Source organism: Leucopleurus acutus, assembly GCF_964270905.1.
Source record: "Leucopleurus acutus genome assembly, chromosome: 7".
Classification (NCBI taxonomy): Eukaryota; Metazoa; Chordata; class Mammalia; order Artiodactyla; family Delphinidae; genus Leucopleurus; species Leucopleurus acutus.
In genome coordinates this window covers 12,546,158-12,573,648 of record NC_139150.1, presented here as the reverse complement: position 1 = coordinate 12,573,648, position 27,491 = coordinate 12,546,158, and the positions used below count along the sequence as shown (strand labels likewise).

Here is a 27,491-nt window from a genome sequence, read left to right as displayed (position 1 = left end):
AAGAGGTTAAGAAACACACCCAAGGCTGGAACTGACACTCAGACCTCCCGACTTCCTGGCTTTGGAGCTGGGAGCTCAGCCTCCAACTCCCTTGTCTATCAGGAAAAACATCTGGGTTATAATGCTTGAGGATGGGATATCAAGGGGAAGTGGTGGAAGTTTGGTTCTTTAAGGAACTCTGAGCGAGACTGCAGAAGACCAAGCCAGGAGCCCCGCCCATGGCCTGAGTCACGAGGCTCAAGTGTTTCTGTACTTCTCCTATCCTGGATGCTTCCCTTGTGTGACCTTCAGGGAACTCTATTTGTCAGAGCTGTTGGATGGGAAGAAAGAAAGTTGAGACTTCAAAATGTGTGAACCCACACTGGCCCCGAGGCGCTGTCTCAGGTAACAAAGCCTTTCCTTTACACAGTCATTTGTCTGTGATCCCACACGGCTCCCCTGCCACACTGGCAAATGCCTACTTGAAGCAAAGAGAAAGGAACAGGCAGGACCACAAGCAGAAAAAGCAAGGGGAAGTCATCTTTAAAGGCCAAAAGGTTATATAAAACATAATAAAATACAACTGTTTCCTTTAAAATTTTTAATGGGCAGGAAACGGTATAGAATAACTGCCAAGTCACATAAATTAATGTTTTTGTTAATGTTTGTGATTCTGGAAAGAGCCCTCTATCGGTTGATGAAACTACAGGAGAGTTTTCATCACCGCTGCCTGGGTGCATGACTGGGTGTGGGCCACGGACCCATCTTCACATGGTCCAGAAAAAGAGGCGGCTGCCATGTCTGGCGGGCTTCAGATCTCCTTCCGTCTCAGGGCTGGGCTCTGGCCTTGCTCTTGAGTCATAGGGATTCTCTGGTAAAGGCCGATCTGTTTTCACTTTGGTGACCTGCAGCGGGTAAAAGAGGAGAAGCAGAGCTGAGGGGCAGGTGGAGAAGCTGTGAGCATGAACCCACCGCCTGGGGTCTCCTCTCCGCCCTGGCTGCCTCAGCCACTCCCCATCCATAAAGCCCTAGCAAATCACACTTACCCTGAATAAACATTGAAGAAGGCCTACTTTGTGTCATTCCACATGGAAGAAGTTAGGGATACGGAAGAGAGCACGATTCACACTGTCCTCAGTGAAGGAGTCAGCCCGGAAAAGCACCCAGGCCTTCCTAAGCGGGTCACGGTGACCGAGACGAATGAGCGCTAGGACAGCAAGGCCTCCTCCGCACGGCCACGCGTCCTCGGCCTGGCTCTGAGGGGGGAACGTTTACTTTCCTCTTGAAGGGTGAGCAGGAGCCAACCAGGAAGATTGGAGAGGAAAAGACCTTCCAGGAAGCCAACAGTGCACACCGAGACAGGGGCGCGACCTTGGGGCAGCCGAAGCACGGGCCGCGCGCAGAGCGCAGGGAGAGGCGGCCCCTCACCAAGCACGTCCTGTTGTTAGACATGACGCCAAGCGCGTTACTCCAGTTCACTCTCACACTCCTCGGAGGTCAACCTGCAGGTTCACTGGGACCCCCCAGCTAACGGTGGATGGACCTGAAGTGAGATCTGCCTGCTCCAAAGCCCGTGCTCTCACAGAATGCTCGACACTGAGACACGGGAGCCAGGTGATGAACGACACACAGAGATGCTTGAATTCTAACCCAAGGGCAACAGGTGCCACTGGAGCAGGGAAGTAACTTACTCACATCTGCAAGCCAGGCCGGAAGGAGCAGAAGCTAGACGGGGGCGCTGAGCCAATGGGCCAGGTGAGAGAGGGAGCCAACTGGGGTCCCGGGGAGAGAGGAGGACGGCGTTTTACACCCACTGAAACCCACAGAAGTCTCCATCAGAAACCCAGCAGAAATTGTTCTCATTTTAAAGATGAGGAAACAGGCCCAGAGAGGCAGAAAGACAGAAGGCCACGGTTATCGGTAGTCTTGTTATCTGGTGGCCTCCTAAGCCACTCCACATACTGTGACCAGATCAGTCTTCCCAGATGTACAAATTCAAACACCATCTATTGTGAACAGAGCTTTCATGGACACAATCACATAATTCTTATTATAACCACCCTCTGAGGCATAACTGTCTCGAGTTCACGGAAGAGGAGCAGAGGTGGCTGGCTTGTCTCAGATCAAGACACAGCGAATGTCAAGAGCTGGCGCTGGAACCCCAGTCTTCTGACTACAGGTCCGGAATAGTTTTTCATTTGCTCTTAAAACAGTTTTCTCATCTCTCTGCTATAATTAGAGATCACTAATGGTTCCTCACTGCTTGACAGACTATTCCAAATGCCTCCAGCTGGCATCTGAAGCTCCTCTAAGGAATTCAAGATGTCTATGAAATAAATCTAGAAAAAATAAAAGGACCCCTTTAAAGGACAAATTACTGGGGAAAGGACAATAAAGCAACTTCCTCTTCTGCACCACACTCAAAAGAGAAAAGGAGCAGAAGCATGTGGTCAAACTAATTACTAGGTAAATGACCTTGGGCACCTGACTTAACCTTCAATTTCCTATCTGTAAAACGGAGCTAGTAGTAGCTCCTAGGGTTATTAGAGTAATATACGTGAAGCACCTGATGTATGGAACAGGTGCTCCATTAGTATTTTCAATATTAATATTATTAGGACAATGGAATTATGGGTGAGAGAGAGCAATCCTGCCTAGGAGAGCCAGAAACTTCAAAGACAGACCTGACACCTGAGCTGAGACTGGACGAGTGAGTATGAATTCACTGGGGGCAAACAGGAGGGAAGGGCAAGCCAGTGGAACCAGAATGCACAAGTGAATGACGCTAAAATGGAGGCTTTGTCCAGCCAATTATGACCGTTCTTAGAGAGAGACCGAATACTGAACTTAAGTATAACTAACGCTGAGAATCCTCTTAAAGAAATACACTTTTGAAGAGAGTTCAGATAACAGTACGTTTTCCTTTTATAGGTTTTTAAAAATGTTATTACAAAGAGTCAGGAATAAAAATGCTTTCTTAACAACATGATTTGTAAATTCTCCTTTCGTGAGACAGAAATGAGAAACGGTAGTTTTCTCGATTCTATGTAAAAGTTCCACCACTTTCCAACTTAGAATTATCAACTATTGAAAAATATACACACTACTCTATATAGAAAATAAATAACCAACAAGGACCTACTGTATAGCACAAGGAACTATACTCAGTATCTTGTAATAACCTATAATGAAGTGAACGTAAAAAATATATATATATGTGTATATATATACACATATATATCTCTCTGAATCACTTTACTGTACACCTGAAAGTAACACAACATTGTAAATCAACTATATTTCAATAATTTTTTTTTTTTTTTTTTTTTTTTTTGCGGTACGCGGGCCTCTCACTGTTGTGGCCTCTCCCGTTGCGGAGCACAGGCTCCGGACGCGCAGGCTCAGCGGCCATGGCTCACGGGCCCAGCCGCTCTGCGGCATGTGGGATCTTCCCGGACGGGGGCATGAACCCGTGTCCCCTGCGTCGGCAGGTAGACTCCCAACCACTGCGCCACCAGGGAAGCCCAATAAAAATTTATTTTAAATAAAAATAAATAAAATAATTTGTTTGGTGCAGCAAGAAGATATCCGAAGTAAAGATATGCCAGATACACACACACAAAAATTGCTTAACCATTCCTCTACTTATGGCAAAAAGCTTAAGAACCAACTATCCACAGATGCCACACACAAAGGGAGGGAACGAACATTAACTGTGGACCTATGTGCCAGGTGCTATGCTGGGGATTCACACAGGCTCCGTAGCTTAATCCTCACAGAAAAACAGGGACTAATACTGGTCCCATCTTATAAATGTGGTAGGATAGGAAATGTTAAGAAATTTGCTCAAGGACCCACAGCAATTAAGTCAGGAAACTACCATTCAAATCCACTCTCAGTCTCCATTCAAACCAGAGCTCTTCCCTGCATGCCTTGCTACCTGTGCTTCCCAGAGGGCATGGAGGGTGACAATGCTTAAGAAGCCAGGGATGGGTCAGATCACAAAGGGCTGTGGCATGTCAGGATATGGAGGGGATGCTTTGTTCTGCAAGCAAATAGGAGTCCCCTTGAAAAGTTGTTGTTTTTTTTTAAAGGAAAGTGATATTTGACTTATTTTCCACACAGATCATGCCTATAGTGATCCATCCTCCCCTCCCAGAAATGCATGTAGCCCAGTTGAGAACTCCTGTCCAGGAAGGGGGGGACAGTGAGAGGATTCAAAACAATATTCCAGGAGATGCTACAGGGATTGAGGACTGGATAAAGGAAGAAAGAGGGCAAAGTGAAGAAAAAAGACATTCAGGTTTCTCCCTCTGAGGGTTCAACAGATGGTGGTGTCACAACTGAGACAGGAAATATGGGAGAAAGAACAGAAAAACAAGCTTTTTAAACTATAGGCATTACTTTTTTTTTTTTTTTTTAATCTCAGGTATCCTGAAAAATGTGGCATAACCTCAAACCTATTTCTCCACAATAAACTCAATGTTTTCAACTGACGGTGCCCCTAACATTTTGTTTATCCTCATCTACTCCCTTCTGTTCTTCAGTTAGCTAATTAATCAAAAACCAATCTGCACATGCTGGGCGAGCTATTTAAAGGAACACTTCTATTAAATAAACTCCCTCTGGACTGTGTATAACCACTCCCTAATGAAGCTGACTGGTCAGTCTAGATTTCTCACATCAGATCTGTACTCACAGAAGACCCATTCCGGACCACCCCCTGCCTTTCCCCACCCTTAGCGAGTGAGAGAGAGAGAGAGAGAAAGAGGGAGAGAGCAGCAGGAAACTGTGTTACCTTTGACAGCTCCCCCAGGTCGGGTCGCACCCAGCCCAGTTTGTCCAACACACACTCGTCAAACTTCGCCTGCTGTTTGCGACACCGACGAAATAACTGCAAGCCGGAGTAATCGATGCAGGTCCAGTATTCTGTAAAAGGCTCCGAACAGTGCTGCTTTATCTGCCTGGAAAAGAGGGCTTGATTAGGGGCAGCTCTTTGCAAAACGATGAAAAACAAAAAAGTGGGGAAAAATTTGGTGCAGACCTCATACACACAGCCTTGCTTTTTGAAAGGTACGGGAGTACGCTTACCTCACTTACAAGACCACTTGGAGAGCATCAGGTTGAGAAACAATACGTAAAAAAAGATTTCTGAGGAATAAGACCTAATTTCTTTGTGTAGCAAAAACAAATGAATAGAAATGTCAAAAGACTGTGGTCTAAGGCGTATATATTTCACTTAGAACTCCTCACTTGGGACCTATTTATTCTTCTTAGATCCAATCTAAAGATTACCCACTTCGCAAATTTAGAAGAGAAGGAGGCGCACTCAGAGATGGGCATGCTGACAGAAGTCAGAGGTGACAGACATTGACAAAGGAGGAGACAGACTATAAAAAGCAAATTCACAAACTAACAAGGATCTTCTGATCCTGGCGTCGATCAGTGTAGAGGCAACCTGCCCCACACGCCTCCAAAGCTCAAAAGACTTCACTCTATTCAGGCACTGAACAAAAACTGAGATTAATCCTTGTCATTAAGAAGAAAGTTAAATTATATTTGCTCTCTGTTAAGAAGCAACATAGCATATAATTCATTTTGTGGTAACCAGAAATGGCTGAAGAAAAACTAACTTTTGTGTATAAAACGGATAAGCCTCCATTATTTTGTGAAATTCCCCTTCTCTCACCATTCAGCTTTGCTAGTAATCAAATAAATGCAAAGTCAAACGAGAATAAAATTCTGTTATTTTATGTAAAAGCCATATTTGAGGCAGTGGAAGAAGCGTGGAGCACCTCCTTCCCCTGGTGGAATAATAATGAAGTATTTGCTTGTCACACGCCAAGAATCTAGCTACACTCAACACAGGAATCGTATTTAACACGTCTTGGGAAGAACCTCGGAGGTGGCCGAAGGAAATACATAAAGAAAAACTGGCTTTCCATTCCTGCTCGGTTCCCCTCCTGGGAGGCAACCAAGGGGCACCAGTTTCTTATACCTTTGCAGGTATTTTTTTTTTTGCGGTACGCGGGCCTCTCACTGTTGTGGCCTCTCCTGTTGCGGAGCACAGGCTCTGGACGTACGCACAGGCTCAGCGGCCATGGCTCACGGGCCCAGCCGCTCCGCGGCATGTGGGATCTTCCGGGACCGGGGCACGAACCCGCGTCCCCTGCATCGGCAGGCGGACTCTCAACCACTGCGCCACCAGGGAAGCCCCCTTTGCAGGTATTTTGAGTATAGCCTTGGGGGTGATGGGATGTGTTAAGAGGAAGGAAGAAGGAATGTCAAAGCCTCGGGAGCTTTTCTGGGTTACCTCTAGCCTCAACGACCTGCATTTCTACGGTACACAAAACTGCACCCCCCTAGCTTCGACTTAAGAATCGCGATGGTGGTGAGCAACCGTGTCCAGTTGGAGTTTTGGACTCCTCCAATATGCTGCAGCGGAAGAAAGGCTGCAAACCATCACTCTGGTACTTAGGTCTATGTTCTGGGCTCTGTTACCCTGGCACCCACACTAATAGACAATTACCTACTAGTGCTTACAGCAAGCTAGTTCAGCACCTCAGGAGCTTGTGAAATCCAAACATTTCCCACTTAAACATGCTCCCTCTGAGTCAAAGGAAAAATACTTTGCCAAAGTTCTCTTAGAAAATAAAAAAATTTTAAAGGAACACACATTCCACCTTATTAGCAATCAAATCAATGCAAATTCAAGCAAGAGTAAAACACCACTTTGTACCTATCAAATATTTAAATAATATGCAATGCTGGAGACGGATACCAGGATACAGGCTGAGGACAGCATAAACTGACCCCACTTCCAACTGTAATTCAAGAGCCATAAATCATGTTCAAAGGCTTTTAAAGAATAATCTCGCTGCTGGGAAATTTATGCCAAGGAATTAATTATAAAATGGAAATGATCTCTACACAAACGTAATCACTGCAGATTTATCCAAAACAATCAATAATGATGTTTAATAACAAAATTATGGCTGGTTTATCTACTGATGGAATATTACACAGCCATGAAAAATGATGATCATGAAGACAGAGCAACTTGAAAGCATGTTTCCAATAGTTTCAAGTGAAAAAATGAATTTTCAAATGTACACACACCATGACTTTAAGCACAAAAATATCTCTGCACGTGGACAAAGACAGCAGAAGCAAGAAAGAAGGAAAGCAGCTATTGTGTGAAGCAATTTTTTTTTCCTCTAGCATCATTGTAAGGTTTTGCCTAGCCAGCAGTCATTCTCTATTCTTCTGGAACATCCTTCAAATTTTCCTTTGGGGAACAACCCCTCGCTATCGCTCGGCAATGTGATTTAGATGAATCTAAGTCTACTCCCCACTTTAGGCCTGACCACTCACAGCATTTTATCTCCTGAAACACAACTGATTCAAAGATATGCACATGAAGTTGACCAGCCAGGCCAATGAGACTCAGTCCAGGGACCACTGCTCATGCTACTGGGTGGCACTCTTTGTCTGGGTCTGCTAAGCAAGGAGCACAGCAGCTTGGACTGGCTGGTGGCCATTGCTGCTAAAGCAAGGAGAGGGTCTCTTTGAAAATGAATTTGACAGAGAAAGCAGGACTAAGAAACGGGGGGTGGGGGATAAGAGGTGAAGCCAAAAGATACCAAGTAGGTGTGAAATTATTTAAGCCCTTGAATCCAGTCCTGCCAGTCCTATTTCTGGACTTTACAGTGACATGAGCCAATTCCCTCTGAGTTGGGTTTCTGTCCTTTTTAATAGAGTTCTGACTAATATGGTTAAAACATTTTTCCACAATTATAATTTGGATTTTTTTTTACTTATATCAAGTACAGTGGCCTACCTCAACACTTGACTCTGAACACCTTTCCTTTCCATCATAACTGTGTGTTCTGTAGTAATGATAATGATAACAATCTAGTAAATGCCTATAAGCAAGCCCTGTGCTAAGCTGTTTTTATGTGCCTTTTCAAATTTCTCACAACAATCTTATGATAGGTATTACTCTACAATTTGGAAGTTAGGGTTCATGGAGATTAAAGAACTTGCCACTATTTACAATAGCCAAGACATGGAAGTGACCTAAATGTCCATTGACAGAGGAATGAATAAAGAAGATGTGGTCTACACACACACACACACACACACACACACACACACACACACACACACACACAATGGAATAGTACTCAGCCATAAAAAAGAATAAACTAATGCCATTTGCAGCTACATGGATGGACCTAGAGATTATCATACTGAGTAAGTCAGGAAGAGAAAGACAAATACCATATGATGTCACTTATATGTAGAATCTAAAATATGACACAAATGAGCTTATCTACAAAATAGAAACAGACTCACAGATATAGAGAACCAATTTATAGTTGCCAAGCAGGATGGGGGAGGGAAAGATTGGGAGTTTGGGATTAGCAGATGCAAACTATTATATATAGAATGTATAAACAACAAGGTCCTACTATATAGCACAGGGAACTATATTTAATATCATGTGATAAACCATAATGGAAAAGAATATGAAAAAGAATATATATGTGTATAACTGAGTCACTTTGCTGTGCAGCAGAAATTAACACATTGTAATTTTATTTATTTATTTATTTAGGCCACATGGCATGTGGGATCTTAGCTTCCCGACCAGGGATGGAACTCATGCCCCCTGCATTGGAAGCATGGAGTCTTAACCCCTGGACCGCCAGGGAAGTCCCAACACAACACTGTATATCAACTATACTTTAAAAAAAAAAAAAAAAAGTGCCAATAAAGAACAAAAAGAACTCTCCTTTATTGTGTGCTCTACTTTGGTCTACGTGACTGCAAAGCCTTCCATTCCCTACTAAAATTAGTAAGCTTATCCTTCCATTTAATTAGCTGGATGTTCACGGAGATACATATACCTTGATGTTGCAACCAGCGGGCACTGACGTGAAAAGATCTTACCTAAAGAAGTCCAGGGCACACTGGTTGACAAGCTTGCTTTCCTCTAAACACCGTCTCGGGTCCTTCTCTTCCCACCGGCAGAGCATGAACTCCTTGTTGGGCTTATCGCACTGAGCTCCGTAGTGATGGGCCGCAGCTTTCAGCACAGAAGAACTGACTTTCACCTGGGGAGAGGAACAGAGGAGAAGGACCAGATTTGTACCAGGACACCACTTCTTTAACCTCATCTCATGCTGGTCAAGATAGAGGGAACATGAAGGTAGCCCCGTTCTGATTTTGCCAAGAACACTAAAGACAGGGGACTCTGTAATAATCCCTTATGATCTATGGTGCTTCAGAGATCACAGAGTTCTTTCCCACGTATGATTTTCCACACCTTCGTAATAATCTCATCAGGCTGATATTACCATCCCCATCCCCATTTTAGACATAAGGAAATGGCAGCCCGAATGGAATCCTTAGATCTTTATGAGAGAGAAAGTGGAGCTCTGAAGGAAGATGGAGGCTTCTGGGATGTACGGGGAGGAACCAACCCTGAGGGGCACTGACGAGTCTCCTCTCCAGGAATAAAAGTAACAGTGGAGGATATATGAGATTCCCAGAAGATGACAGACTCACAGAAGATTAGAGACTGGAAGGGATCAGTAAGAGCATCTAGCTTAGCAAGTTATTATTAATAATAAAGAACCAAATCTGTGAACTTTTTAAAATTATAGAGTATATCCAAGGCAGTCATCCCCACGACTGTGTCAGTCTCACTCACTTGCACCCCAGCACATTTTCTTGAGAAGCACAGTGTAGCTACAGCCAGCTCACGGTACAGTCCAGAGCCTGTCTAGCAGCTGCTGCAGCAGGGGTCCTGCTGGCCTCTTTTCTGTACCACCTCTTCCTGTGCTGATACCACAATGTTTGAATTACTGTTCGTTGTCTGGGAAGACCATCCTCCTCACTATTCATCCTTTTCAAAACCGTTCTGGCTGTTCTTACAGATGAACACCCTTGCTCCAAAAATTCCCATTGGAATTGTACTAAGTCTAGTTATACAACAAATTAGGAAGGAAAGGGCACTGTTACACTATTGGGTCTCTGCTCATATTTTATCTCAGTCTTTCCCTAATCATCTTAGATAAGCTAGCACCAGTGGTCACTCTATCTGTGACCACTGGAACATAAGCTCCAAGAGGGTAGGCATTTTGGGTTTTTTTGTTTGTTTGTTTGTTTTTTCAGTACGTGGGCCTCTCACTGTTGTGGCCTCTCCCGTTGCGAAGCACAGGCTCCGGACGCGCAGGCTCAGCTGCCATGGCTCACGGGCCCAGCCGCTCCGCGGCATGTGGGATCTTCCCGGACCGGGGCATGAACCCGTGTCCCCTGCATCGGCAGGCGGACTCTCAACCACTGCGCCACCAGGGAAGCCCTGGCATTTTGTTTTTAACAGAGGTCGACTACTGTAAAGATGTCCGTTCTCCCTAAGTTAAACTAATTAAGGTGGTGTTTACCATGGTCCACCAAGCACCCAAAACGGCGCCCCAGCACAAGTAGCTGTCAAGCACTCACTCTGTGCCAGCAGCAGGGGAGGTAACAGTTACAAGAGAGTTAAGAATACACGGATGATGCCTTCTCATCCAGAACACAGTATGTCTCTCCATTTATTTAGCTCATTCTCACTTTCTTTGGTCAAAATTACAGTTTCCTTCATACAGGAAACTTGCATATTTCTTGTTTATTCCTCAGCATTCTCACATTTTGGGCACTATCTAAATGGGACATTTTTCCCTTAGATTTTCAAGTTGGTTACTGCTTGTTTTTACACTGTATCTTCTCTGTAACCCTAGTCTACTGAACTCTTTGTCAGTTCTAATAGGAAACTCAAGAGGATTAAGAGAGAAGCTTCCATTTACAAATAAAAACTGCCTCCCTTCCTCTCTGATACTTATATTTTTTTTTCCTTCTTCTTCTCTTTCCCTATGTTAATGCTCTGACCAAAACTTCCCAGGATGATACAGACAAACAGCAATGGCAGTAGGCATCCTTGCTTGTTCTAAACTTTAAAGTAGTTTGGTATGATATTGGCTCTTGGTGTCTGGGATATACTTGTTGGACGTTCCTCATTAGGGAAGTTTCTTTCTAACCATAAATGGCTTTGTTGCACTGTTGTTTCCTCCACCAGGAAAGACTGAAATTTTCAGGTTTCTTTTTCATTAATCTATAAATGTAATGTAGAGTATTAACAGATTTTCTAAAACTGACCCATTGTACCTAGAATAAAATCTAGTTTGTCCTAGTGCATTATGCCTTAAGATACCCCTGGATTTGATCTGCAAATATGTATTAAGAACTTTTACATGAGAATAATTTTATAATTATTATTTTTATAACAATAAAAATTTTATAATTTCATTTTTCAGGAATTTCACACAGCTTAGGTTAAATTATTAATATTTTTAATAAGATAAAAGGCAAGGAAAGATGAAGAGATAATTCATCTACACACTATAGGAAGAGAAGAATAAAGTTATGACTATGACTACTAATATTACAACTGTTCTAATCATCAAAGCAAAGGTAAATTTAGGATGTAAGTGAAATTTGCCATGACAATTCTAATATGCTCATTTAAAAATCTGTAAAATTTTGTATTCGAGTTTTTGATAATAGTTTATGTACGTTAATTGAGTGGTACACGTTTGCTTGCTATATTACCCGTAAAGAGCTGGGAGACTGAAAAATCAAGATGCAAACTTTTTTTAAAGCTTAATATATTTAAAAAATTAAGTTAGCTGCATTTATTTCCTTGTCAAATGTCTTAAAACATCTTTAAATGGCTGATTTAATTACTCCGATGCCTTCACAGCTATCACGCCCCCAAAAGCCTATGGCTTTCTTTGCTTTACTTCCCCACAAATGTAGAGGTCTTATCCCAATCTAGGTTATGCCCATGTTGTTGAGCACATAAAACACGCCCTGTCACAGGGAAATCAAGGCTGAGAACCACTCACTGAATTTATTTCCTAAGGAAAAGGAGCAATGTGCTCGAGATGGCGCAGCAAGTCAGTGGCAAGTGCAGAACTAGCACCAGAAAGTGTGACCTCCAGTCAGGCCTCTCCCCATTGCGTCACTGAGGAGGCAAAGAACTTCAGATGTCACCACCACCCCTCACCTGCTTCTTCACTAATACTGACAAGTTCCAACAGAAGCCACAGCCTTTCACAGCTGCTTACTGTGAATACCCTCTCCGATTCATTCAGCTCCCTTTGTCTCAAAGAACACAGAATTTCAATGCCCTTCCTCATCTGTCCTCATAACAGCCTCACTGCACAGCAGGTTTAGATGGTCTGCAGGTGCGGAAACAGAGGGAGAAAAAGTCCCACAATCTACGAGCAGTCTTCTAGTCCTGTTCTCTCTTCCTTAAACCAGATCTGCACCTTTTTTTTTGTAGTACTTAATTTATACTAGGTTTTGTATTTTGCTTAACTTATGTAAAATGGGGGATGATAGTACTTAGTTGATAGAACTGTTGTCACGGTTAACACACATTAAAGATATGAAGAACAGTGCCTAGCACATAGAAGCACATCATAAATATTGGCCATTATTTTTACTCAAAATCGTTAATGTGTACAAGGATTTTCCTGCCCAAAGCTTCTGACTATTTTTCCATAGGCATGTGTCATATAACTCGAAGGTCAATAAGGTCCAAAATGGGTTTAACTTGCTTCTCAAACCCACTCCTTCTGGCTTCCCCAGTTCTGTCAAGTTGCAAATCTGACACCGATTCCTCAACCTTTGCTGCCTCTGATATCTAAGTCATTGTTAAGTCGGATCAATTCTAGATAAATGCATTCTTTCCTCTATGTAAGCACAGTCACCAATCATGCTGGGGTCAATAATATCTTCCTCAGTTATTGGTTTCCTGCTTTTCTTATTCCTCTCTTCCAACCATTCTTCACAGAGCTGCTGTCCTAAAAGACAATTCTTATTTTACTCTGTTATTAAAACAAATTAGCAACAAAACCCTTGAAGGATTCAGGCTTAAAAGCAGAATAAGGCCTAAGTTTCTACTTAAGTATTCAAACCCTTCGGATCCCAACTATCTTTCTGGCCTTCTCACCCACCAGACTTTAAAAAGGTGCTGGCTGTCCTCTAGGACACTGAACTCACTTTCCTGGAACCCATTTTTGGCCTCACCTGCTTACCTTTGCTCAGATCCTGCTTTGTTTAGAAAGTTCTTCTCTCCATCTCTGCCTGTAAATGCCATTCTTCAAATGACATTTAGCCAAGTCTTACATTATACCCAAGAAGTGCTTTCTCTGTTCCCTTCATAGCCTCAAAGAACTTACAAATAAAATAACTGTGTCTGCAAATGGGAAAAGTGACTCATCGAGGTAACCGAATAGTTAGGCCTAGAATTTAGATACAACTTCAAATCCTACCCTCTTTTCTTAAACCATGTCTGCCCCTCTTCTGTAGCATTTAATCATACTTGGTTTTGTATTTTAGCTATTTATGTAATTATCTGTTCCTCAATTCAACTGTGTGAACTCTAAAGGCAAATTTATTCCAGAAATAGAACATGTGCAAGAAGAGAACCTCAGATGACTGCTGAACCAAATTAAAGCGCCAGTGAAAAACACAGCAGCTCAAAGTCTCAACCCAGCTTCACAGTCAGGCAAGAAACAAACTGTCTGTTGGCAGTACCCACACGTCCCCACCCCCAACTTTTGGTACTTGTCACTTTATTATAATAATTAAAATAATATAATAATAGTTGCCATTCTCATAGGCATATAAGATGAAGTGAAATAATGCAGGTAAAACACTTAACACAGGGCCTGGGATATAATTTTTGGCATGTAATTTTTCATCTTCCCCTCTCTCTCCTCCAGTGTAGCCTCATTATCCAGTCCTGTCCTGGCACTTTTTTTGCCTTAAAATCTTCCACCTCTCCCCACCACCTCACTTACAGGATGAAGTCCAAACTGCTCAGTCTGGCCTTGTGAAAGTCGCTTCCAGACCTGCCTCAGCCCAAGGTACCTCTCCCGGCTCAGCAACTGTTGCTTTCCACCAACAAAAGAGTCATGTCAAAAAGCAAAACACAAAATACAAAAGGTTCTGCTAAGCCTTCTCGCTCTTTTGAGCTTTTGCCCATAATATGGTAGTTTAAAAGCATGGGTTTTAAAATCAGACCTGGGTTCACATGCCAGCTTTACCATGTGACCTTGGGCAAATCACTTCTCTCAGGACCTGTTTCCTTATCTGCAACATGGAGAGATCGATTATACCCTTCCTTACAGTGCTGCTGGAAGGACCCTATGAATTAATGTCTGTAATTAGCAACCTGCCTGACATCTAGAAAAGGCCTGATCATGTCTGCTGTAATTAGTATTATCGGTCTTCACTTCTCATAGCACTAACTACACTGTACTGTAATTGCCTCTTTATGTTTCTGTCTCCCTATTAGATTATAAACTCTATGAGGACAGGGACTATCTCTCTCATTTTCCAGTGTATGGGTAATTATTCAAATGAGAGCTCTTGAATAAATGAATGCTTTAAATGTCCTATTACCAAACACTTTCCCAGGTTGTTAGCAAATTCACTCTCCAATATCATCTCCTTTTTCTGCGGCTTCCTAGCTCCACTCCAATGCACTCTGCACAGACGATGCTACTTTAAGGTGACTCTCTCTCTCTCTCTCTCTCTCTCTCCTCTCTCTCTCTCTCTCTCTCTCTCTCTCTCTCTCTCTCTCTCGACTGGAGCACCCGGGGTTGTACACTCACTTCGCAAGGAGGTTTGAGTATTAAGTGACATGAAGTAAGTAAAGTGACCCTGGATGGTGCTTAATAAAAAGTACTATTATTCACGTAAAGGAGACGCAGGTTGCTGCGGGGAAGGGGAGGAGAGTTCTCGAGCTACTTAGGAATGGGTCTCCCCGAGCTGACCAGGAGGCCTCCGAGGGTCAACCTGTGTGTTGGGGGCATGGGGTGGGGATGGGGGATCCGGGGCCCAGGGTCCGCGGAGTGCAAGCAGGGCTGGGCCCAGGCCCGGGAAGCTGTAGCCCTGTGCCCCGCTTGCCTATCCTCCGGACGAGCCTCACCTCCTGCACTTTCAGGTCCTCCAGAGTGGGCAGCTCCACTATCCCGGGCATGACGGCGGTAGCCCCGACCCCGAGGAGGTGCCCGGTGCTGCGTCGCCCACGTCTCCTTGAACTCCCCTTCCGACTGCCGTGGGCCACGTAGCGTCTGCGCATGCGCAGCGGCGGCACGCAGGCGCACTGCTCTGCCCAACAGCGAGCCACAGAGCATGCGCAGAACCAGGAAGTTCCGCGGACCCTCGGGGTGGGGCTTCGCCTCGGTTCCGCCTATCCCTTCTGGTTGTCATAGTGAGGCGGGATACACCGAGACTCTGGTCTCCCAACGGCTGGAAGCTAGAGGCAGGCGCCATGCAGTACACAGGGAGCCAATATATTGGGGAATTTGTAGATGGGAGGTAAGGACCTCGTTTGATTCACTATGTCTTGAACATCCGTGACTGGGAAAAGCCGGCGATCTTTTTGCCTCTGCAAAGGACTTTGTACCAGACACGTTCACAAACTTTATGCCTTTTAAACTTCAGGACAACCCTTTCAGATAGGAACGTTTATTCCCATTCTACAGTTCAGGAAAATGAGATCCAGAGAAGTGAAGTAACTTGCTCAAGGACGCATATCTAATAAACAGCAGAGCTGAGATACATCCATTCCATGTATACCCGTATATATGTGTGTTTGCTAAATGCCAGTCTTAGATATAGGGATAAGAATATTAAAAATGTCAAGATTCTTGCTCTTGTGAAGCGTATCGTCTAGTTGGTATACTGCCAACAAACAGATAAATGAGAAGATAATTTCAGATAGTGGCTTTGCTTGAATATTTCCCTCCTCGTAGCAACCCTATGAGATAGATATAATCATCCCCATTATACGGATGGGAAAAGTGAGGCACAAGGTAATTATATAATGTGCTCAAAGTCACCTAGTTGGCATTTGACAGAGCAGAGATGAAAACCAGATCTGACTTCAGAGCCCATGTTCTTTCTACTATAGACCCCTGCTGCTGAGCCCCTGTAGAGGATGCATCTAGTTGGAGCAGTCCTGGAAGACTTCATGGAGGAGACAATATTTGAAATGGGCCCTGAAGGTTGAGTAGGATCTAGGTGGGTGGAGATGCAAGGTGAAGAATGCTTCCAGGCAAAGGGAACAGCATGAGCAATAGCTCAGAGGGCTTATAAGGGAAAGAGCAGGCAGTTCAGTTTGGTTGGAGTGTAGAATGTGCCTGGAGGAGAGTGGGAGCCCAAGCTAGACAGGGGGGCTGTGCTTTTACTTAGAGAGATTTGAATACCATGCACAATTCTGTGGGTGGGAAGAGCCACTGTTAGACCCTTGGTAGTGCTGGGCATTAGGAAATCTAATTTATTTCATCTCTGTATCCCTCCTCATAATACATCTGTCTAGCACACACTCAGTTAATGTTAGCCACATGAATGAATAAGAGAATGAATGAATGAATAATATTTGAGATATGGTCATCATATCCTTGTTAAGGATTGATGTCTTCATTATAAAGTAGCTCTCTTTGTTCTTTCTAATTTACTTTGAATTTAAAATGAAGGCATTTCAGGACTTCCCTGGTGGTCCAGTGGTTAAGACTCCACACTCCCATGCAGGGGGCGTGGGTTCGATCCCTGGTGGGGCAACTAAGATCCCACTTGCTGCATGGTATGGCCAAAAAAATACATATAAAAAATGAAGGTTTTTCACCTTGAATGAATAAAAGAAAAAACGGAAGGGAAGGAGAGGGAGAGGAGGAAGGGAAGGATGGAAAGAGGGACAGAAGGAAGCAGAGTGGAGGTGGGGAGATCAGGTCAGAGCCCATTGCCACTGTCTCGGTAAGAGGCACCAGGTCTCTGGGCCAAGGCAGAGGCAGTGGGGCTGCAGGAAAGAGAAAAATTTAGAAGTTGGGCGATTTCATTGCCAGGAGCTGGCAACTGATTGGCTCCTGGTCCCACTCAGAGACTGCTTCCAATCCCAGCCCAGAGCCCACCTCCAGGCTTTGAACTTGGAAGATTCGGCTGCTTTGGGGGAGGAGAGGATGAGTTCTATTTGGGGTGGGCTGGAGATGTCTGTAGGTGGTCTGAATAATAGTGTCCAAGTTGCAGTAAAAAAAAATAATAAGAGGGGAGATGCCAAATCTCAGAGAAGGGCTTAGATGGAGACTATGTTTAGAAATGACAGATGTGATCTCAAGCAAAGAGGTAGAGGAAAGAAGAAGAGGAGGGACTTCCCTGTTGGCCCAGTGGTAAAGAATCGCCTTACAACGCAGGGGACGTGGGTTCAATTCCTGGTCAGGGAACTAAGATCCCACGTGCCGCGGGGCAACTAAGCCCGCGTGCCACAACTACTGAGCTGCACGCCTCAACTAGGGAGCCTGTGTGGTACAAACTACAGAGCCCACGCACTCTGGAACCGGGTGCCACAACTACAGAGCCCACGCGCCCTGGAGCCCACACACCGCAACTAGAGAGAAGCCCACACGCTAGTAACGAAAGATCTCGCATGCCTCAACGAAGATCCCACGTGCCACAACTAAGACCCAATGCAGCCAAAAAAAAATTTAAAGAAATGAAAAAGAAGAAGAGGAGTTCTCTTTCCTTCTGTGTCTTGCAGCAAAGTAAAAGCAAAATAGTTTTTAAGCTCTTCTATACGTCAGGCATTCTATTATAGCTTCATAGCCATTAGCGCAACAACTTGGCAGGGGTGTCATCATTATCCCTATTTTACAGATGAGGAACTCAGGCTTAGAAAGGTGGAGGTCACACAAGGTCACACGGGCATGGAGAGGTGGAGCCAGGTCTGGACTCCAGGCCTGCCCGGCTCAGAAGCTGTGCCTTAACCACAGCGCTCTCCTGCTTGGGGCCTCTGTCACAGCGGCAACTTCTGTCATCCACTCAGGAAGTCCACTGGCCCTTCTGTTTCCTTCGTTCCTTACTTAGTAGATGTTCACGAGCACCTATTTAAAAAAACATAATTCTAGGAGCTGAGGATACCAAGGTCTTCCTCTCAAGAAGCTTTGATTAAATAGGGGAGTTGAGGTATACAATTACGATGCAATGCAGAAAGTGCAAGGCGTCCAACGGAGGTACAAACAAAACCACAAAGAAGTCCAGAGTTAGGAGAGGTAAATTCCAGCTAGTGGGGAAGAATGGAGAAGGAATGAAGGAATGAATGAAAGCATATTTCTTAAGCACTCACTATATGTCAGGCCCTTTACTAGGAAAACTGTTACCAGTATCTGGGTTAATCTTGGGCATTAATCTCAGCCATTTCACACGTGAAGTAAGTGGTTCAGCTGGTTCCCTGCCCCGTGCTCAGGTGGGGGCCTGTCTTCTACATGGCACTGACCACGCATTATATAACTGCTAAACTGTGTCCCCCACTGGACTGTGAGCTCCCCGAGGACAAGGACTGCATCTACCTTGGTCACTGTTGTGTCTGTAGTATTGTATCCAACAGACGAGACTCAGCAAGGCACCTGGAATATAGCAGGTGTTCTGTAAATATTTCTTGGAAAAAAGGAAGGAACAAAGGAAGGAGGGAAAACAGAGAGATTTAGGAAAGTCTCCAAGATGATACATCTAGAGCATGGTGAAGTAGGATTCAAATTCCTGTTTCCTATCTAAATTTCACACTTTTCCCAGTTTCCTACTTACGGCGCAATGGGCAGGGGTAGGCTGGTTGTGGGGGACGGGGAAGACCCAGCATCAGCTACCAGGAAACCTGGCCCCCATCTCTGCTTCACAGTGCTTACTGTGTGGCTTTGGGCGCATTGCTCCCCTCTCTGGGCCTCCCAAGGGGGGCTTCCAGGGCCAGTGTAAACTCCAGGACAGTCCCTGCCTGAGAGAGAGGGGGAACGAAGAGGCCAAACCCTGCATCCCCTTCGACACACAGCCCCTCTTACTTTTGAGCTTTGAGGGAAACAAACATTTTGTTTCTGAACAGAATATTGCTGGGACAGTAACGTCCAAGGCCCCTGAGGTTCCTGCTGGCTCTCCTGCACCCGCCAGCTCTGATCCTCCAGCTGCCATGAGGGCTCAGTGACTTCCCTTTGTCCTTACAGGATGGAGGGTGAAGCCGAATACATCCTCCCTACCGAAACAAAGTATGTTGGGGAAATGAAGGACGGCATGTTTCATGGCCAAGGAACCTTGTACTTCCCCAGTGGGAGCCGATATGATGCCATTTGGGAGAAAGGATTGGTTGTAAAGGTAATCAGCTGGGGAGGGAGTCTGCAGAGGGGAAAGCCTCGGACAGGAAGAGCCCCCCTGACACGCACCCTGCCCTCCCCCTCTGCTGCCCTTTTCTCCCTCCTCTTGATCTTCAGGGCTCTGGAATCCTCTCCCTCTGGATCCAGAAGGGCTCCTGGACAGGCCGTGATGAATTTGAATCCTGTTATGCCACCAACTGTGTGACCTTGGGCCCATGACCTCCCCTTTCTGAGACTCATGTTTCTTGTCTATAAACTGGAACAATGGTTGTATTAGTATCATATTGCTGCTGTAACAAATTACTATAAACTCAGTGCCTTCAAACAACAGAAACTTATTATCTTATGGTTCTGGACAGCGGAAGCCTACAATAGGTCAGCAGTGCTGCATTCCTTCTGGAGGCTCTGTGGGAGGATCCACTTCCTTGCCTTTTCCAGCTTCTAGAAGTTGCCTGCATTCCTTGGCTCGTGGCCATGCATCCCTCTGACCTTCACTTCCATCATCACATCTCCTCTCCCTCTGCTTTTATCATCACCTCGTCTTCTCTCACTCTGACCCTCTTGCCTCCCTCTTATAAGGACCCCTGTGATTACACTGGGCCCACCTAGATAATCCAGGATAATCTCCGCACTTCAAGATCCTTGACTTAATCACATCTTCAAAGTCCCTCTTGCCATGTAAAGTTAACACATTCATAGGTTCAATGATTAGACGTGGACATCTTTGGGGGACCATGATTCCACCGGCCATGAGAGTACCAGGCATCTCCTGGGATGGTTATGAGAATAAATGAGGCAATATGTGTGAGCACTCTGCTCAGTACCTGGCACACAGTAGGCACTCAATAAATGTTAACTCCACCATTACTATCATGATAAAGCATCTAAGTCAGTTCTTAGCCTGGGATTTGTGGGCTACAAGTAGAATTCAGGGAGTCAATGAAATCTCCCAATTTATATACAAAAGCTTCTGTGTACATGTGACTATAATTTCTCCAGAGAAAGGATCTGTAACTTTCGTGGGATTATGGGTGTGTACAGGGGCTGGCTCATGACCTAAAAAAAGGTTAAGAAACACTCCTCGCTTTACAGCTTGGAGAATCTAAGCCCCAGGAAGGGGATGTGACTTACCCAAGGTCACCCAGTGAATTAATAGTATTGGAATTTCCACCCATGTTTCCTGATGCCCAGGCCAATGCGATGTCTACATCCTGAGGCTTCCTTTAGCACTAAGGCAGCAAAAGCTGACTGTACATGTTTGGACAAACAGCCATGACTGAGGGCTCTGAACTTTCAAGCCGTGATAATAATAAAAGAATAATAGTAACGTTTATTGACTGTTTACTATATGCCAGCCCTATGTCAAATGCTTTTCATGTACTATCTCACCGACTTTCATTGAATCAACCCTATTAAATATACAGCATTGCATATTTTGAGTTGCATATTTTGGGTGCCAGGACTTCATAACCACTCCTCCTAATCACCGCAGCTGTGAGAGCTGTGATACTTATCACTTCTTTTCCACGGCAATGGAAAAGCCACCCCTTCCCTTGGCTTTCGTCCTTCTTGGCAAGTGGGCTGTGGGCTCCTCAGACCTGTGCGTGTGCTCCTTACCTTCCAGGGCACGTACACCTTCTCCGACGGGCTGCAGTATGACGCTGAGCACTGGCATTACTGCGACACCTACGATCGGAGGTTTTACACTGAGATCTGCTACGGCTTGAAGCCTGCAGGTACCCAGGCACCCTTCTTTCCCTTCACACCCAAACAGAGAGGAAGGTGAAAAACGGTTCTAAATAACTGGGCTGTGGCGCCACTGAAGTAACCCACCCAAAGGGGAGGAGTACGGAGCAGGGTCACAGAATGCAGAAGCGCCAGGTTCTAGAATCAGAGAGGCCAGTCCTCAAATCTCAGCTCGCCTGTACCAGCCGGGGACCAAGGGCCGTGCCTCCACCTTTCTGTGCCTCAGTTTTTCCCCTGCAAAATGGGACAATAGCATCATTTACCCCACGTGTCTCATAAATAAGATCACTCGTGTAAAGTGTTTACAGCAGTGTCTTGCACGCGCAGTAGGTGCACAGTACATCTCAGCTGCTGTCATTCGTCAGATCAGCTGTAGCACCAACGTGGGCCAGCACCAGTGGAGCGTGTGCTCTGTGTATCGGGTGCCGGGTGAGGCCCTCTATGATCCCTGTCTCATAGACTCTCCAGATGGCCCTGCCATGTCTGCCTTCCTAGTCCCATGTCACAGAGGAGGAAGCTGAGTCCACGGAGTCCAAACATGTTTCCAGTGGCAGAGCTCCCATGGGAGCCCATGTCTTCCTCTCTGAGGTCCCCTGCATCACGCTATATCCCTGCAGAAATCGAATTCCGTCACAGAGGGCGACAGCGGGGCTAGAGTCTGGATTCTAGCAGCGTAAGGGGCTCATCCTGTGTTTCTGAGACTCGTGTGAGGTCAGCTGAACCTCAAAAGGCTAGATTTCGGCACAGCCCAGACGACATATCCTAATGTGGGAAAATGATGTTGCAAACTGTAAAAAAAAAAAAAATCCTACCATGAGATAATGTGGTGTAGTTGACGGAGCAGAGAGCTGGAAGGTCAGGGTTGGAGTCCTAGCATTCCCACTCAGTAGCTGGATGAGCCTGGGCAGCTCAACCTCCCTGAGGACAGAAACCTCCAAAAGGCGCTCAGGGTCGGAGTCAGTCAGTGCAAACCCTGGCTTTGTGACCTGGATCAGAGAGCTGACCAGGTGAGACTCCTTCTCTCCCTTTGCTTTCCTGACACCTCACTCTCCCACTTTCTTTCTATCCCGTCTCCTTTGCAGCTTCTCCTCCCCTTGATTATTAATTTTGGGGTTCCCCACGGCTCTCTGGCTTAGACCCTCTTCTGTCATCATTCTGTGCCTTCTCCCTACAAGTTGATTCACTTTTAAGCCTTCATTTAATTGAAATCAAATTGAAATCAAAATCCCTGAGTCTCAGATTCCTGCATCCAGCTTCCCCAACACCTACGTTTGGTTGTCCCTCAATTTGCACTGAGTTCATTACCTTCCTCACCAGCCCCCTCTCCCCCAAGGATTGCTCCCCCAGAGACTGTCACTCCCCCCCACCCCCAGCCGAGATAAGCCTAATCCCGCCTCCTCATACCTCCGTGTGCAATCCATCACCTAGTCCTACGGATTCTGCCTCTAAAGTATATGCATTTGTTCATTAAACAAATATTTACCAAGCACCGCTATGTGCCAAGTTGCGTTTCTTCATCCTCTCTACCGCTGCCCTATTCCAGACCTCCATCCTCCGCCCTTCTTTACCTGATCTCCTAAGATCCACGCTTGACCTCCTCTGGGCCATTCTCCACTCTGTGGTCACTTTCATCTTTGAAAACCGTGAATCTGATTGCCACCAGCCCTCCAGTGCCGCCCCGCTACCCTGAAGATGAGGTTCCACACTCTTAGAATGACCAGCGTGCTCCGGCTCTTGCGAGGTCCCCAGCCTCATCCCTCGCTCCCTACCCTTCTCGGATGTTCTCTCTGCTCCTCCAAGAGACCATGCTCCTGCCTTTCCCTCTGCCTGGAATGCTCTAACCCTCTCACTTCACCCAAATAACTCCTTCCCACCCTTCAGGGCTTAGCTTAATGCCCCTTTCCTGGGACCCTTCCCTGAATTCCCAGACTAGGCAAGTGCTCCCCGTGAGAAATCACAGCAGCCACGATCCACTCCCCCAGCTCTGTCATGAGTGTCTCTCACGAGGAGCTGACTGTGAGCTCCTCGAGAGCAAAGGCTCTGTGTGTCCCCAGTGCTTAGCACATTGCCTGGCACGTAGGAGGTGCTCGATAAAGAGTTATTATCAAACAGGGACAATGATATTGACGTCACAGTAGGAGGTGATGGGTGCACTCTGGGTAGTTACAGCAATGCTGTTCACAGACGTTCCCTGAGCACCTGCTCTGTGGCAGACATTGGCTGGGCCCTGGGGGACTGAGAGCTTCGAGGACACAGTCTCTGCCTTCACATAGCTGCCAGTCTGGATGCCACGGGAGAACCTTGTAAATGGCTCCCCCTGGCTTAGCGATGACTTTGTCATGAGCTCTTCACCCCAGCTGAGGCCTGCAGGCAAAGAGCTCCTGGCCTCAGGCCCTCAGCTCTCACAAGGCTGAGGTTTTGCTAAAGCTGCGTGAGGCAGCGCACAACCTTCCCGCGGCCACGCCTTCTCCTCCAGCGGCACTTCCTTCCCAAGTCCCTCGGCACTCTGCTCACCTCTCCAAAAGCCCCCTCGCACTCTGCTCACCTCTCCAAAAGCCCCCTCTCCGCCTCGGCGGCAGGCATTGTTAGGGCCGGGGCAAGGCATCCATGAGATGGGCTTTGGCAGGAGGCTTCGGGGAGAGAACTGGCTGTAAAGCGCTTGGCGTGGAGTGTGCCCTCAGTAGCCACCAGCCAATAGCGTACCTGCTTATCATCGGCAGCCAACCTCAGAGCCCCGCTGTGTGCGGGACCCTGAGCTGTGAGTGTGTGCTGCGCTCGGCAGGCATCCAGCCCTCAGTCCAGAGGACAGGGAATTACAGACCCACTAGTAGAAGGAAACCGAGAAGTTACTTATTCCAACCTTATCTCCTTTCCTCAGGCCTCAGCGTCCAAGAGAGACAACACACAGGGGTTATGGCCTTCAAGGTACACCGACTCCTGGTGGTTCCAATGTCCCCGGTTCTGGGAGGCGGTGCCCAGACCCTCGCCTCCCCTGATATCAGCAGCTTAACGTATAGGCTACAGAGCTCAGTATCTAACCTTGGGCAAGTTATTTGACCTCTCTGAGCCTCAGTTTTCTTATCTGTAAAATGGGACCACAGGGTTGCTATGAGGAGTAAGCGAAATAGTAGGAGTCAAGCACTTAGCACAATGCCTGGCAGCTGTTTTTGTAGCTTGGGTCAGGGTTCTTCATCACCTGATCCTTGCCCACGTGACCCGTTTCTTTCCTGCTGTTTTCCTTACACACACCCTGTTCCACAAGGCTTCCTGAGCGAGGCATGAAGGCTCATATCTTGTGGCCTTTGCTCACACCTTGAATGCCATTCCTCTCCCAGACATGCCTTTCTAGCTATGTGGCCGACTCTGACACATCCTCAGGGTCTCTCTGATTCCAGAACCTGTGCCCTTTTCATGGTGTCCCTAGAAATAGAGGATGGGGTCAAGGGAAGAATATAGGGGGCTGTCCATGTCTAATCATTGAACCTATGAATGTGTTAACTTTACATGGCAAAGGGGACTTTGCAGATGTGATTAAGTCAAGGACCTTGAAGTGGGGAAATTATCCTGGATTATCTAGGTGGGCCCAGTGTAATCACAGGGGTCCTTATAAGAGGGAGGCAAGAGGGTCAGAGTGAGAGAAGACGAGGTGATGATAAAAGCAGAGGGAGAGGAGATGTGATGACGGAAGTGAAGGTCAGAGGGATGCATGGCCACGAGCCAAGGAATGCAGGCAACTTAGTTTCCCAGAACCTACTCATGGAGCCATTTTCAGGAAGTTCCTCTGGGGCCCTGTTTGTGGTGCTTTTGCTGTGTACCCTGATAGGGAGTGTGTGGTCTAGAAATGGGGCCGGATTGTCACATGAGCAACCAGCCAAAAGTGGACTTTAGGTTGGGACTGGGTTTGGCCTTGGTGGTGAGTTAATGATCCATGATATCCTTTCAAGGTATCTCTCGACTCACCAATATGGACCCGCCTAGAAAAATCCCTCCGGGCTGTTATGACTGCGGAGATGGCTTCTATAACCCAACCACGAGGATTGTCAAGGACTATAAGAATCGCTTTCTGAGAAATGCAGGTACGTGACACATGTTTTCTCTTCTCTCATCACACGTAGGTTTGGTCTATGGCCATACCACCCTGAACGTGCCCAGTCTCGTCTGATCACATGTAGGTCTGTGCACACGTGTGCACACACATGCATGCATTTAGCGAGAAAGAAGCTTTTGCCAATCATTGATTGTCCAAAAATTGACAAAAATTGATTGTCTGAATGTTTCACTCTTTGGAATTCTCATGGCTGACAAGTCTATACATAGTCACAGAGTAGGGCAGAGGACATTAATGGTCTAACTGTGACAGCACATAAGTGTAGCATGGAAAGGATTCAAGTACTTATCTTTGCATGTTTCCCTGCAGCTAGTAAGTGCCTGCTGTATGCTAGACGCTCTGCTTGGTCTGGGCACCAAAGCTAGCCACAAACCCCTTCCTCGTGGAGCTTACGTTTGGCAAATAGCAGACAAGTACTATGAACGGTTAATTGCATCATGGAATAAGCATAATGAAAGGGAAAAACATGGCCCTAAATGGTGGTGGGGGGTAGTGGAGATGGGAATGGGGTCCCAGAGAGGTGGGAGTGATGCTGTGGGAGCACAAAGAAGTGCTATCTAATCCAGAACTGGAAATTCCGAGAAGGATTCAAGAAGGAAATAGCTAACCTGAGACCCAAAATATGATGCGGAGTTGACCCTAAGGTGTGGGGACAGGTTTTTCAGCCAGAGGAACCAGCACAGGTAAAGGCCTGGAAAGTGAGTGATGCCATGTGGTCCAAGATGACTGCTGGCCCCTCAGCCTGGGGAGTACCTTGGAAGATCCAGAACCTCAGTTTGGTGAGTGAACACAAGCTGATCAGACTGAGAAGGACTGACTTACAGTGACCAAACCTGCAAGAGGTCAATGTACAAATAAGAACAAGAACATTTTCCTTTAACATCGTGATTCCTAACCCTTCTCTCTTCTACAGCCATAGTCCCACTAGGAATAACCAAAGCTATGGACTCTCTTCGTAGGAAAATGCCCACATATGCACACACACAAATATATATGTGTACACACACACACACACACACACACACACACACACACACATGCATTTTGCATATAGTCTTAAGGGGTTGATGGTTCCCCTAAAGACCCAGGTCAAGAAACCCTACTGTGTAATGAGAAAGAAACTGCCAGGTAGACCAGAAGGCCTGGGTTGGCTGCTGAGGGTTTCCACTCCCTGTAGGGAAATTTACTCAGTAGTTCAATGATGATCAGAAAGTTGCCTTGTGATGCTGGAATAAGCGCAAAGGGAATCGTCAGCTGATGTCGTGGCTGAATCCTGGAGCTGAGATACCCCTCGCCCACTGGGTGCTGCTGGCGGGACATGGCAAATGCTTGTATTCCAAGTCCTCGGCACTTTTCTCTGACTTCTCATCTTCCATTAACAGAATGTACTATATAGAACACTAATTCTGCTGGATATAAATAGGCTCCCATGAAGTTTCTTGATCAAATCAACTAAGGAGATACTGAGTTAGTAATACTAAACAGTTTTACTGACTGAAGGGCTTCTCAGGACCTTTTAGGTGCTGGTATACTTTGTAGTTTTCCTTCCCGGCACTTATTTCAACTGTAATTAAATACTCACTTGTGTAATGAATTGCTTACTGTCTGCCTCTCCCACTAAATGGTAAGGTCCCTGAGAGCAGGGACTCTATCTTGTCTCCACTTGTACCTGTCCAGTGTCCAGTCAGAAAAACAAAGAATTTAATATCAGGAAATTGGTTAAGTAAGTATTGGAGAGCTGAAAAATCAAAAGGAAGACATTGAGGTGACAGAGAAAGTAACTGCGGGAAGCAACTACCCCCTCAAAACTGGGGCGGGGGGGAAGCAAGAGATTGGGTTATTAGAATGTAGATTGATAGAGGCCCCCCCAACCAGGAGCTGCATCCCAGACTTGTGAGGAGGGGGCACTGCCCAGGAGGGCCTCTGGAGAGAGAGCACGATGACGCTGATTCTAGGAGTGTGGGGAAAGCTGGAAACTGGAAGTGAAAGGCCACTGCTGAGACACCGACCAGGACAGCAAGCAAAACAGGAAGGAGCGTGTCCCCTCCCCCTCTGTCTGCCTTGAAGCACCTGACTGGAGGCCAGCTGGCAAAGGAGAAGTGTCCTCCACGTGGTCCCAGTCCCAGCATCGCCAAGCAGAGTGCAGAAAGGTGGGTTTGGAGTTGAGCATCAGTAGCTTCATAACTGGCCCCATCAACTGCCTTTTGCCGCTCAGCATCCAAACACACTCTTCTCTGCTGCAGAGATAACGCATTTATGCTCTTTTGTATCACAAGTCGCAACTGTCCTTCCTACTAATACAAAGATGCTCTCACCACCTCCTCGGAGAGGGGAGACCTTAAACCCAGTAGACATCGCATCCATCTTTGAGTGATGTTATCCCTTGACAGTCCTGCCTAATCTAC

The 27,491-nt window shown here is 46.1% G+C and overlaps 2 protein-coding genes across 2 annotated transcripts in view; one reads left to right on the top strand and one right to left on the bottom strand.

Annotated features, from left to right (window-relative positions):
• Positions 1 to 572: 572 nt before the first annotated feature.
• On the bottom strand, positions 573 to 15,181 carry NDUFA8 (NADH:ubiquinone oxidoreductase subunit A8; the record flags this gene model as incomplete). The annotated part of the gene is made up of 4 exons (XM_082842286.1): positions 573 to 884; positions 4,778 to 4,943; positions 8,935 to 9,098; positions 15,029 to 15,181. 4 exons carry the CDS (start codon positions 15,179 to 15,181, stop codon positions 747 to 749), a joined length of 621 nt encoding a protein of 206 aa, XP_082698412.1. The 3' UTR covers positions 573 to 746.
• Positions 15,182 to 15,373: 192 nt separating this feature from the next.
• MORN5 (MORN repeat containing 5) overlaps positions 15,374 to 27,491 on the top strand; it is a gene marked incomplete at both ends in the record, with an annotated part of 33,257 nt that continues 21,139 nt past the window's right edge. The window contains 4 exons of the mRNA XM_082842657.1: positions 15,374 to 15,420; positions 19,086 to 19,233; positions 20,857 to 20,968; positions 24,923 to 25,054. Coding sequence (XP_082698783.1) covers positions 15,374 to 15,420; positions 19,086 to 19,233; positions 20,857 to 20,968; positions 24,923 to 25,054 — 439 coding nt within the window. The remainder of the gene's footprint in view (positions 15,421 to 19,085; positions 19,234 to 20,856; positions 20,969 to 24,922; positions 25,055 to 27,491) is intronic.